Genomic DNA, 13,324 nt, shown 5'->3' with positions numbered 1-13,324 from the left:
AGTGTGCTCCTTGTGAGAATCATTGTACATTGTAGTTTGGCTTGAACAAGCCCTTCAGATAAGTACCCTGTTGACGCATCCTTTAAAGAAGAGAACGATCTGCATGGAGGGGAGCAAATGGACCTTGATCTTCCTTGCCTTCTGGCACACAGACTGATAGTTCTTCATGGTTAGCCCCCATTGTTTCCCTGTTACAACTCGGGGATTATGATCTTCCATGCCTCAATCGTATCACATTTGCCTACTGTCTGTCATTAGCTACAGTTACCATGGCGGAAAAATGGACTTTCATTGTTCTTCCCCATGGCGCTTGAATTGCAAAATGATTGGGACAAGATATATGTACGATGCAAAAAGTAGCATTTGACTCTAAGCAGTAAAAAGTGAGAGGTCATCCACATGAGTATTAAAAGGAATCTGGATATTTTCTGTTACAAGGAAAAAACAAATTTAAAGACTGTCATTTCAGCTAATCAGGTAGGGACAACAATTACTAACAAGTTAAACTGGAACAATCACATGTTGTGAAGAAAGTAAACAAATGATTGCATTTCATTAACAGAACACTTAAGATGTTCAGATCTACTAAAAGGACTACCCACCTTGCACATGTCTGTTGTCTTCTGAAGTTCTGCTGTGCACTATTGGATCCTTACTGTATAGGAATGATGGACAACATCAAAACAATATTATGAGAAGGAAAGCTGCCACTCACCACACAGCAAAGGTGCTGAGTTGCAGACAGGCTCAACAAAAAGAGACTCACTATCATAGCTTTTGGCCATTTTGGCCATTAAGGCCTTCATCACCAAATGCAAACGCAACTCACACACACAATTGTGTCTCAGTCAACTGAAACCACACTGCCAGTTTGTGTGTGTGTGTGTGTGTGGGGGGGGGGGGGGGGGGGGGGGCACTTCTCATAATATTGTTACATTCCATCTGCGATTTTCCATTGTTGGAAACATAAGAAAGTTCATAGAACAGCTCATTTTATTTTACTCGAAAAAAGGAAGTGTGTAATGAATATGATATGCAGTTGGGGCAGTAATCACTAAAACAAAAGCATTTCTTGTTGCAATGAGATCTTTTCATGAAATTTCAATCACCACTTTTCCCTCCAAATGAGAAAATATTTTGTTAACTCCCACCTTCACAGGGAGAAATGACCACCATAATAAACTACGAGAAATCAGAGCTTGCATGAAAAGATTTAAGCGTGTATTTTTTCAGTGTGGTATCAGAGTGGAGCATTACTGAAAAAGTCTTAAGTGATTTGGACAACCCTCTGTCAAGTACTGAAGTGTGAGTAACAGAGTGATCGTGTAGATGTAAATGATAAATGAAACTGGGTTGTTAATTACAAAAAACTGATAATTTTCTAACTGAAAATATTAATGATAACAACAAAGATTTCGAGTTTAGCCCCCCCCCCCCCTTCTCTCTCTCTCTCTCTCTCTCTCTCTCTCTCTCTCTCTCTCTCTCTCTCTCTCTCTCTCCCTCCCCCCCCCCCCCTCTCTCTCCCTCCCCTCCCGTAATAGGGAACCAACCTCTTGACTGAACAGTCACATGGTGGGGTTGCTGTACATGAGTGACAAATGTGCGTATCAGAATTTCTGTATAATTTTCAACACTGAAAGTGGCAAACTGAAGAAAGGTATTAGTCTAAACAATAAATAACACTTCTGCAGTGACAGGGCTGTCACTTGTAAATTATTTCGATCACTCTGCTTTTTAAGCACAGACGATTACATTCCTTGTCATTGTTTGTTTCTTCGTTTCTTTCAATAATGATTATTTTCTGATGCATAATGATTGGTGTTACCCAAGTTCACACACCCAGATAGATTGAACTACACTTTCACTGAAGAAATAAAAACTGGCTCAAATACTCTGAAATCAATTCTTTCATAAACTATCAAGCAGAACTGAACATGCACATTTTGGTATGAAAGTTGTAATTCATGCACAACTGAGAATGTGTAAGGATACAGCTGCAGATCCTTTGGATAATGTTGTGATATGATGATCTAATTTCCACTTGCACATCTAAACAGTATTGTGATTTTTGTTAGACATTCACTTGAGCAATGCTATCGGGTATTAGGAGTCATTTTGGATAGTTTTTAAGGATCTTTTCGTTGTTAACATTACTTTGTCATTAAATACCAAAAACATTTTTGGGACAGTCGCATTCCAGAAGAAGCAGTACTCCACAGCGAAATTTGTCATGCATGTGTAATTACGAGGTTTGTACCAAAAGTAAGGTACCCAATAAGCTACAGCCTCGAGGGAAGGCGCTAGGCTAAATCCGACGGCAGTGACGTGAGCAGTGGTTCCCCCACTCTCGAGCCCGCCCATTCGCGATTCGCTATGTCACTCAATGTTGGCTTGGCAGCCATCAAGATGGAAGCATTGATCACTGCTCCTGCCAAGTGAAGTTACCGCTCGGGAGATTCATTGGCAACTGACTAAGGTTTGAAGTGGAGAGAGCATGCCAGCTCAGCACACCCGCAAATGGTGCAGGGCTTTTGCTGAGGGTCACATGGAAGTTCATGATGATAATGAATGGAGTGGAAGACTACTGGTTTCGGATGTGATTGTCCAGAGGATCAACAGTGAGCTACTCAAAGATCAGAGGGTCACTGTCCGTAAACTTGTTGAACACATTCCTGAAGCTTCCCATGGCACAGTTCTGAAAGAACTTTTTAACAGAAATGTTGGGTTATCACAAGGTGTTGATCGCTGGGTCCTCCGGATGCTCACTGGCGGACACAAGGAGCAACGTCTCGACTGTGCTCGCAAGTTTTTTCAACAATGTGATGAGGGAGGTAACAAGGAAAAGTCATTGACCCTACTGTCACGGGAGATGACAAGTGGGTGTTCCATTACACCCCTGACACAAAACAACAAACTCAGTGGTGTCACTCCGGTTCACTCCCACCAAAGAAATTCAGACAAATGCAGTCAGCAGGAAAGGTTATAGAGACTGTGTTTTGGGATCGATTTCATGTGACCTGGGATGAATAAACTCAACAGATATTGCAAAACATTGACCAAACTCTGGCAAGCCATCCAGAATCACCAGATAGGATGACTGACGGGAGGGAGTAGTGCTTTTTCGCAACAACGCTCGACCCCACACTGCTCGTCAAACACAGGAGCTTTTAAAGAAATTTGGGTGGACTGTTATGCCCCATCCCCCGTACAGCCCAGACTTAGCCCCCAGAGATTATCACCTCTTCCCGAAGCTAAAGGAACACTTAGGTGGAAAACGCTTCAAGAGCGATGATGAAGTCCAAGCAGAGGTCACACACTTCCTCAACAGGTTGGCAGGAGACTACTTCGACTTAGGAATACAAAAGCTGGAGCACCGTCTTCAAACGTGTGTGTAAAAAAAAAAAGCTGTGTTGAAAAATAGGCAAAAGTGTAAGCTTTTCAAGGACGTATAAATTAATAACAATAAAGAATGTTTCTATTTGTAAAAAATACGGGAAACTTACTTTTGGTACAACCCTCTTATTAAACCTGTACGGAACAACATTCATAATTAATGGTGGCACAAAGGAAGATACAGTGAGCTGAAGACAAGTGAAAATAATATAACTCCTACATTCGTATTTCACATATTTCATAGATCTCTTCTTCCAAATAAATAAACCATTAATTTTAAGATTTTCGTTTCTTAATTAAGTCTACAAGTATTTAAAGTTGCAATATTATTGCTCATTATTAAAAAGTAAGAAGTATCAGATAAGTTTCACATTCCGTACATGTAAAATTTCATATTGGGAAAATATGACCTGTCTCAGAAACAAGATGGCAGGTCATTTGTAAAGGACACATATAAAAATAAAATTTAAAAAAAGTTTGAAAATGTTACACCTACATCCGCAAGGCACATGACAGTGTGTGGTGGAGGATACTTCTGGTACCACTAACTGATCCCACCTTCCTGTACCACTGGAGAATGGTGCATGGGAAGAATGATTATTGGTAAGCTTCTGTATTAGCTCTAATTTCTCGAATTTTCTCATTATGGTCATTTTGCAAGATACACCTCTGAAAAAGTAATATGTCGTCCGATTCTTCCTGGAAAGTATTCTCTTGAATTTTCAATAATAAACCTCTCCTTGATGCACAACGCCTCTCTCGTAGCGTCTGCCTCTGGAGTTTGTTGAGCATCTCCATAATTCTCTCGCGTCCACTAAATGATCCTGTGACAAAAAGTGTCAAGTCTTCATTGGATCTTCTCTCTCTCTTCTATCAGTTCTTCCTGGTAAAAGTCCCAGACTGATGAACAATAATCAAGAACTGACCAAATAAGCACCTTGTAAGCCACTTTTTTAATGGATGAGTTCCATTTCCTTAAGATTCTTCTTCTGAATCTCAGTCTGGAATCTGCATTCTTAGTATTTGTTTAATGTGGTCGTTCCACGTAAGGCTGCTCTGGATAGTTACTCCTAGATATTACATGGCAGATATTGTTTCCAGCAGTTTGTTGTCAAAAGTGTAGTTGTAAGTTGTATAATAGTGGATTTCTTTTCCTATGTATGCACAATATTTTACATTTATTTACATTCATGGTCAACTGCCAGAGCCTGCATCATTCATCAATCTTCTGTAGGTTATTCTAAAAATTGATACTGTCTTCTGGCATTGTTACTCTTTTATAGACAACTGTATCATCTGTGAACAGTTTTATGGTGCTTCTGATGCTTTCTGTACATTGTAAAAAGTAACGGTCCTATCAAACTTCCTTGGGGTATTGCATTAGTACCTTTACATCTGACAATTTTGCTCATTTAGAGCAATGTGTTTAGTTCTGTCTGCAATGAAGCCTCTAATCCTGTCACAAATCTGGTCCAATAATTGGTAAGCTTACATTTTTTCACTTAACAGTAGGAGAGTGATAGTGTCACAGGCCTTCCTGAAGTCAAGGAATATGGCATCAGAGTGAGTGTCATCTACAGTGCAACGCATCTCATGGAGCAACAAAGTGTGCTGAATTCGGCAAGATCTCTATTTGAGAAATCCACAATGACTTTTATAGAGAAGATATGTTATGCTGTTCCCTTGTTATTTAACATTGAAGTTCACCAATCAATTCATCACATGAGCAAATTTAAGCAGCCTGCCAGGAACACTGTCACCAAATGCGTTCTTCGTTTAGCTTCCTCAAATCAAACAAACATAGCTTCCGCTCACTTAGCTTAAATTTATCACTTCCGAAAAAGGCACATTTTAACTGGGAATGATCATTTGAACAATTGCACAAACCTACAAATGTCTGTTCGTTACTGCATTTTAGCATGTGCTTGTGCTTGAATTTGTAGACAATTACCCAATTGGCTAACTTCAGTGATAAATAACTTGGAAACAGCACAATGTACGATATTTTTTCTTAATTATTTCTCAGAACAACCTCCCCTGCAACAACCTAACAAGATTTTCAGGCTGCTTCTGGCCACCCTGCATAAATATACATACTAGTAAACACATAGTTGATATGGATCTTTAGATGATGTTCTCAAACAACCCCCTCCCCTTTCCCCTCAAATTTTTCTTCTTTTCTCCGATCCTGGCCACCTCTTCTTCCAACGCATAAAAAAAATAATAAAAATCATTCTGTCATTCAGTTATTAATGCTTTTTGCTGTAAGTATTTCCCATGGTGACTTATTTGTCATTTGTAACTGTTGCAAATATCTGAATTCCTACAAACAATAATATCTGTTAATCATTAGAAAACAAACCTGCATCTCACAAGTACTGTTGGTTATTTACTGTGTCTGCAGAGTGCTGTTACCTGTGTACACAAGTGGTAAAGGTTCCACAATGCCTTTAGGTGGAGCAGGTCGGTCGTCCCAGATGAGATCAATCAAGTTGGTGGCAACAGGCACAAGACTGTGACCTGCTGCCTCTAGCTGCGTCTGAAGTGGTTTCCATGCACTGTAGGATATAAGTTTGGGATCAACTCCCACACGAGATCCTGCTGGCAGTGCCTTTGACAGCCATGCCCCTTGTGTTGGTGTTGTTGGTATTCCTAGAACAGATAAACTTAGTTTTCATTTTAATTTGTAAATACTAATAGAATTAACTTGATTCGAGCAAAGTTACACATACACACTGTATTTAATGCTTGAAGGAAAAGAAAGAAAAAACTGCATAATGTGTCGTATATGCAGTGCTGGGCACCTGCATACTCAACCATGCCTGTTCTGGCATGACTCCTGCGATCTGTGGGTTACCGATCCTGGGCCCACATGTGCTCCTCCTCCATAGAGATTTTGTGTGTCTCACTAGTATATCGTACATTTGGAAGTGGTGCTGTCATTACAAATATGTTTAAAGGCTGAATGCTAGCAGGCGGCACCAGAGACCACCACGATCATTCACACACATCACACATAGCAACTACAATGGCACTGTTATCATGGACTAGCTTGCATCTACGGGTCCTTCTGAAGCAGAAGGAAGATTACCATTCCTGGACATCATGGTCAAAAGAAGAGCGGATGGCACCCTGGGGCACAGGGTATACAGGAAGAAAACGCACACCGACCTGTATCTGCAAGCGGATAGCTGCCACCACCCTGTGCAGAGGAATGGGGAGCTAAAAACACTGGTGAACAGGACGTGCACCACCTCTTACGCAGAGTGTCTGCCCCAAGAGCTGGAACAACTCAAAACTGTAGTCTTGAAAAATGAGTAGGTGGAATGGCAGTTCACCCTTGCTCTCCATCCCACCTCTACAGTACAGCATGTGGAGACGGAAGAAGTCACGGAGAAAGAGACAGCAACTGCCTATACACCGTATACTGGTGCACTATCGGGGAACATAGGAAGAATACTGAGGAAACACTGAGTAGGAACTGTCTTTTGCCCACCAAATAAAACAGCGAGCATTAATGGGAAGTGTCAACGATGATCTCGGTTTGCGGAAGGTCGGAATTTACCAGATACTGTGTCAATGTGCGAAGACTTATATCGGACAGACAGTGCGCACCATCGAAGATTGCTGCTGAGAACATCCGAAGCACACTCGACTTGGGTACCCCAACAAGTCAGCGATTGCAGAGCACTGTTTGTCCGAAAATAACGAAATGGACTACCAACATACCAGGGTCCTGGCACAGACGCATTAGAACCTGCATTGAGTCTAATTAAAAAGACGCTCAGCAAAGGAAACAAATGGGCAACTAGGGCATATCAGGCAATTACACCGACTCCACCACAGACGCTGATGCCAGCGTCTCACCGACCGCTGATGCACAGGTGCGGACTGTGGAGAGAACACCTTGCGAGGGGAGGGGATTTAAGACAGGTGCCCACCATCAGGAGCTCAGTTCATCAGTGCACTTGACGATGGCCACATGTCTGAATGCCGAAATATTGTGCCCGTTGGACACTATGGACCGGCAGTACACTCGTGGACTGTTCAAGCAAGAACATAATTATTGAATTTGTAGACTTCACCACATGCAACAGCTGACATGTGAAGACAGACTGTACAATGGAGTATAGGTAGGCAATGCTGGATTAGCACGAAGACTGGACTCAAATTATTTAATAACATCTTCTGGATTGAGAAGGCCATATTCCATGCGGGAGATTTTGTCATTCAACACAACTGCCATCATTGAGCAGAACAGTATTGTGGTAGTACAGTGGAGAAGATGCGGTCTCACCCAAAAGTGACCCATCTGTACATATACTACACTCCTCTCCCTGTAAAAAATTAGGGCCCCACCAAGAATGAGTTTGGCAGCACCAGGGTGGCTGACACAGACACAAAGTGCAATGGGTCATCATTCATAGAGGACAGTCAGGCCGTCATGGTGGGAGTTTGGAATAAAACTTCCAAAAGAGCTTCTCTGAAAGTACCGAACAAAACAGTTGGTGACCAGCTGTGGGTGGCCAGAGCCAGCAGCTGTCCAGAGCAGTGCAGGGTGATGACCTTTGGGACACTAGGGAAACAGTGGAATCACTGGTGGTGTGAGCAGGAAGGTATGACTGCAACAAATGTTATTGTGTCGTTTATCCCGCTTGATGCAATGAACGCAGAACACTACCAGCAGATGCTTAAAAATTATGTTTGGACCTGAGTATCTGTGTGGGATAACAATGAACACATGTTTGTACAAGACAGTGCACCACACCACTTAGCAAATATTGTGTGTGCATTGTTGGATGAAATATTTCGAGGGCATTGCCTGGGAAGCAAGGACCTCATAAGTGGCCTGAAGAAAACTAGACCTGACACCATGCAACTTCTTTTGATGGCTAGGCAAAATGATGTACCAGACGAAACCTCACACACTGGAAGAACTGGAAGCATGGATTTGGGACATTATCCACAATATGCCATGCAACTTCATACAAAGGACTGTTTGAGGTGATTGGTTGACATCACACACACCTACATTGAAGTTTAAAGTATGCATCCACATTCTTATACAACAATGTATGCATGATATTAATTTCAATAAATCAGCATTCTAAATGTAGAATTTATTTGCCTTTTTCAATACCTAGTTACTTTTCAGACATCCAGAATGTGAAGGGTGTCTAGAGTCAAGCACATTTTCTCTATTATTTCAGCAGACATTTGCAATTTTATTTTTACCATTTGTAGATGGTGTCACTCTATGCAAATACAGCTCCTCATATGATTTTACTAATGTACATGCAAGAAATATAATGTCAATAAAAAATGATAAATGAAATGTGAAATATACATATGACCTAATAAAATCTGCTATACAGTTTGTTAGAGGGCAGACACCATCATCCCAGGTAAACCGTTTTTATTCATACATTCTTACTATCAAGGATATTTATTGTGCTTCTCCTTATCAACTCCGTTCCCACTTAATGCAAGCATATGGTCCCAGTTGGACCATTGAGTGCGCCAACAATTCCTACAAATTATATTTCTTTTCCTTCAGAATTTGTGCTATGGATCTCTTGAACCCCAAAAGCAATAATGATACCAATATTCTTTTATCAGCAATATTACATTCTCTTCAGACCACTCCTTCACTCATGTGACCATATCGACGCAAAATTACAAAAGATAGCAAATGAAAGCTTTCTGTACTGCTACTGCCAAGATGGAGAGGATGCAAACTTTCATCGATAATTCACCATAAGTGTGACAGCCAACTGCTTTATCAAATAAGTACATGAAATTCCAGTTTAGACAAGATTTTGTTTGTACTGAGAAACAAATCAACATTATCAGTTAACAGAAGGTGTTTTGGGAAATATGTGATAGGCAGTATTTGTCTGCAGCAACTATATTTACAAATTGCAAAAACAAAATTGTAGATACTTGTCTCACCACAAGAGAAAATGTGCTTGGTGGCTTAGAAGACACACCTGCCATTCACATTTGAAAGAAGTAACAAACTGGAAATATGATCACTGCAAGCGTAGTACACGAACTGGATGTATGGATTGAAACAATGTAGATTTTTCTTTTCTCTTTTTTTTCTTCTGAATTGTCCCACAATTATTTGATCTACTTATACTGCATAGAAAACACACACACCTCCAATGCCCACACTGGACTCAGTCAGTGAAGCGTGTTGGGATCAGCAAGTGGCCTGTCATTACAGCCAGCAGGAGACATCACCCTGGGCAGAGTGTGGTGGTCATGTGAGGCAATGTCGTCAGCACTTCAGCAATATAAAGCTGACACAGGTCGCACTTGAGCAGTATCATGCTGACTCAGGTCCCAATGCGGGGCAGTATGCAACACCTGAGTAACCATCCATGCCGATTGATATAAATGTGCAGTTCAGTGTGGGGTACATCATGACAAGAAGAATACAACTGTGGACGCCAAGACAGATTACAGCAGCTCACAGTGGCAAAGTATGCCTGCAAAGGTGATGAAAGACAGCAACAATTTTCCCACATAGGTAATGATGGCTGCGCGGGTAGCTGGTCCAGGTACAAACTATGGACCCCCAGTACAGGTGGCCAGCAGTGGATGAAAGTAGTCAGAAGGTGGCCCACCAATTGGCAGACACACAGTCAGCAGCATTCAGACTTAGTGCAAACAGCAAAACCCGCAGCTCAAGCAGACTGTCTGGTGGTGACAGCAGCTTGTTGACCCCATTTCTAGTCAGACTGGCACAGACCTTGCTAACCTTCAGTTTGCAGCTAAATCAGCGCATATTCAAGTTTTACCTGTGCTGAGTGGAAAAATAACCTACACTTCAGCCACCTGTTCATTCTCTTTCTGTCCTATATCTCTATATCTAATGCAAAACATTGAAAATTTTGTAATAAAAATTAATCACCCAGTTGCTTAGGAACTCAGAAAAATCAATAATGAGTCACAATTGTCTGTAAATTACAATATTATTATTATTATTATTATTATTTCTTTCCTTTCTCAGACGTTGTCTAGTTAAAAATGGAAAGTGACGTGTACCTTGATCAAGCGTGACTTCCTTTTAACTGTACGGAATATGTTACATTGCATTTAGGAACTTTCGGGTAATCGCACATGTATCAATAATTACAGATTTCTTTAGTTATATATACTGCATAGTCTATATACTGATATATGTCTGCTTGTGTCTGTGTATGTGCGGATGGATATGTGTGTGTGTGCGCGAGTGTACACCTGTCTTTTTTTTCCCCTAAGGGAAGTCTTTCCGCTCCCGGGATTGGAATGACTCCTTACCCTCTCCCTTAAAACCCACATCCTTTCGTCTTTCCCTCTCCTTCCTGAAGAAGCAACCATCGGTTGCGAAAGCTAGTAATTCTGTGTGTGTGTTTGTGTGTTTTGTTCATGTGCCTGTCTGCCGGCGCTTTCCCGCTTGGTAAGTCTTGGAATCTTTGTTTTTAATATATTTTTCCCATGTGGAAGTTTCTTTCTATTTTTATTTATAGTTTGGATGTAGCTGTATTGCGTTGATGTACTGGTGGATATTGTGTGGCATGACTCCTGTAGTTGATAATATAATTGTTATAATATCAACTTTATCCTGATGCCACATGTCCTTGACTTCCCCAGCCAGTTGGATGTATTTTTCAATTTTTTCTCCTGTTTTCTTCTGCATATTTGTTGTATTTGGTATGGATATTTTGATTAGTTGTGTTGATTTCTTCTTTTTATTGGTGAGAATGATGTCAGTTTTGTTATGTGGTGGTGTTTTATCTGTTATAATGGTTCTGTTCCACTATAATTGGTATTCATCATTCTCCAGTACATTTTGTGGTGCATACTTGTATGTGGGAACATGTTCTTTTATTAGTTTATGGCAAGTAGTTGATGTGTTATTTTGCTACATTGTCATGTCTTCTGGGGTCTTCCGTATTTGCTAGTATGGTACATGCGCTTGTAATGTGATCTATTGTTTCTATTTGTTGTTTGCAAAGTCTGCATTTATCTGTTGTGGTAGTGGGATCTTTAGTAATATGCTTGCTGTAATATCTGGTGTTTATTTTTTGATACTGTATTGCAAATCATGAATCCTTCCATCTCACTGTATATATTGCCTTTTCTTAGCCATGTGTTGGATGCATCTTGATCGATGTGTGGCTGTGTTAGATGATACGGGTGTTTCCCATGTAGTGTTTTCTTTTTCCAATTTACTTTCTTCGTATCTGTTGATGTTATGTGATCTAAAGAGTTGTAGAAGTGGTTATGAAATTGCAGTGGTGTAGCCAATGTATTTATATGAGTGATTGCTTTGTGTATTTTGCTAGTTTCTGCTAGTTGTTAAAGAATTTTCTTAAATTGTCTACCTGTCCATAATGTAGGTTTTTTATGCCGACAAATCCCCTTCCTCCTTCCTTTCTGCTTAATGTGAATCTTTATGTTGCTGAATGTATGTGATGTCTTTTATATTTGTGGCATTGTGGTTGTGTAAGTGTATTGAGTGCTTCTAGGTCTGTGTTGCTCCATTTCACTACTCCAAATGAGTAGGTCAATATTGGTATTGTCTTGTTTCTTGCTGTCAGTTATGTTTTCAGTATTTTTGTTAGTCTTTGTCTATATTTTCTTTTAGTTCTTCTTTAATATTTGTATTATCTATTCCTATTTTTTGTCTGTATCCTAGCTATGTATAGGCGTCTGTTTTTTCCATCGCTTCTATGCAGTCGCTGTGGTTATCCAATATGTAATCATCTTGTTTAGTGTGTTTTCCCTTGACTATGCTATTTGTCTTACATTTGTCTGTTCCAAAAGGCATATTTATATCATTGCTGAATACTTCTGTTATCTTTAGTAATTGGTTGAGTTGTTGATTTGTTGCAGCCAGTAGTTTTAGATCATCCATGTATAGCAAATGTGTGATTTTGCGTTGGTATGTTCCAGTAATATAGTATCCATAATTTGTATTATTTAGCATGTTGGATAGTGGGTTCAGAGCAAGGCAAAACCAGAAAGGACTGAATGAGTCTCCTTGGTATATTCCACGCATAATCTGTTTTGGCTGTGATGTGATATTATTTAAATTTGTTTGGATATTAAGTGTGGTTTTCCAATTTTTCATTACTAGGTTTTATTAACTGTATCAATTTAGGATCTACTTTGTATATTTCCAATATTTGTAGTAACCATGAGTGTGGTACACTATCAAAGGCTTTTTGGTAATCAATGTATGCGAAGTGTAGCGACCTTTGTTTAGTTTTAGCTTGATATGTCACCTCTGCATCTATTATCAGTTGCTCTTTACATCCTCGTGCTCCTTTGCAACAGCCTTTTTGTTCTTCATTTATAATTATATATACATACTGTGTCGTATGTGTCATTAATTTCTGTGTAGTGACTGAAGCTAATATTTTGTATTTTGTTGGTAGGCATGTTATGGGGCGATATTTAGCTAGGTTTGCTGTGTCTGCTTGATCTTTAGGTTTCAGATAAGTTATTCCATGTGTAAGTAGATCAGGGAATGTGTATGGGTCTGCAATGTAACTGTTAAATAATTTATATTAAAAACAAAGAATCCAAGACTTACCTAGCGGGAAAGCACCGGTAGACAGGCATAATAAAATAACACACACACACACACACACACACACACACACACAAAATTACGAGCTTTCGCAACCGGCGGTTGCTTCATCAGGAAAGAGGGAAGGAAAAGGAAAGATGAAAGGATGTGGGTTTTAAGGGAGAGGGTAAGAAGTCATTCCAATCCCGGGAGCAGAAAGACTTACCTTAGGGGGGAAAAAAAAGGATAGGTGTATACTTGCGCGCGCACGCGCACACAATACAGACACAAGCAGACGTATTTAAAGGCATAGAGTTTGGGCAGAGATGTCAGTTGAGGGGGAAGTGCAGAGGCAAAGATAATGTT

At 40.2% G+C, this 13,324-nt stretch overlaps 1 protein-coding gene across 3 annotated transcripts in view; it reads right to left on the bottom strand.

Annotated features, from left to right (window-relative positions):
* The window catches only part of LOC126365835 (xaa-Pro aminopeptidase ApepP), a 149,447-nt gene that overhangs the window by 81,067 nt on the left and 55,056 nt on the right, over nt 1–13,324 (bottom strand). For all 3 annotated transcript variants that reach the window (XM_050008467.1, XM_050008466.1, XM_050008468.1), the window contains exon 4: nt 5,809–6,045. In XM_050008467.1, the coding sequence (XP_049864424.1) occupies nt 5,809–6,045 (237 nt within the window). The remainder of the gene's footprint in view (nt 1–5,808; nt 6,046–13,324) is intronic.

The sequence above is a fragment of the Schistocerca gregaria genome, chromosome 4, assembly GCF_023897955.1.
Source record: "Schistocerca gregaria isolate iqSchGreg1 chromosome 4, iqSchGreg1.2, whole genome shotgun sequence".
NCBI lineage: Eukaryota > Metazoa > Arthropoda > Insecta > Orthoptera > Acrididae > Schistocerca > Schistocerca gregaria.
Note: the sequence above shows the minus strand (reverse complement) of the source record. Positions and strands in the feature narration are given on the sequence as shown.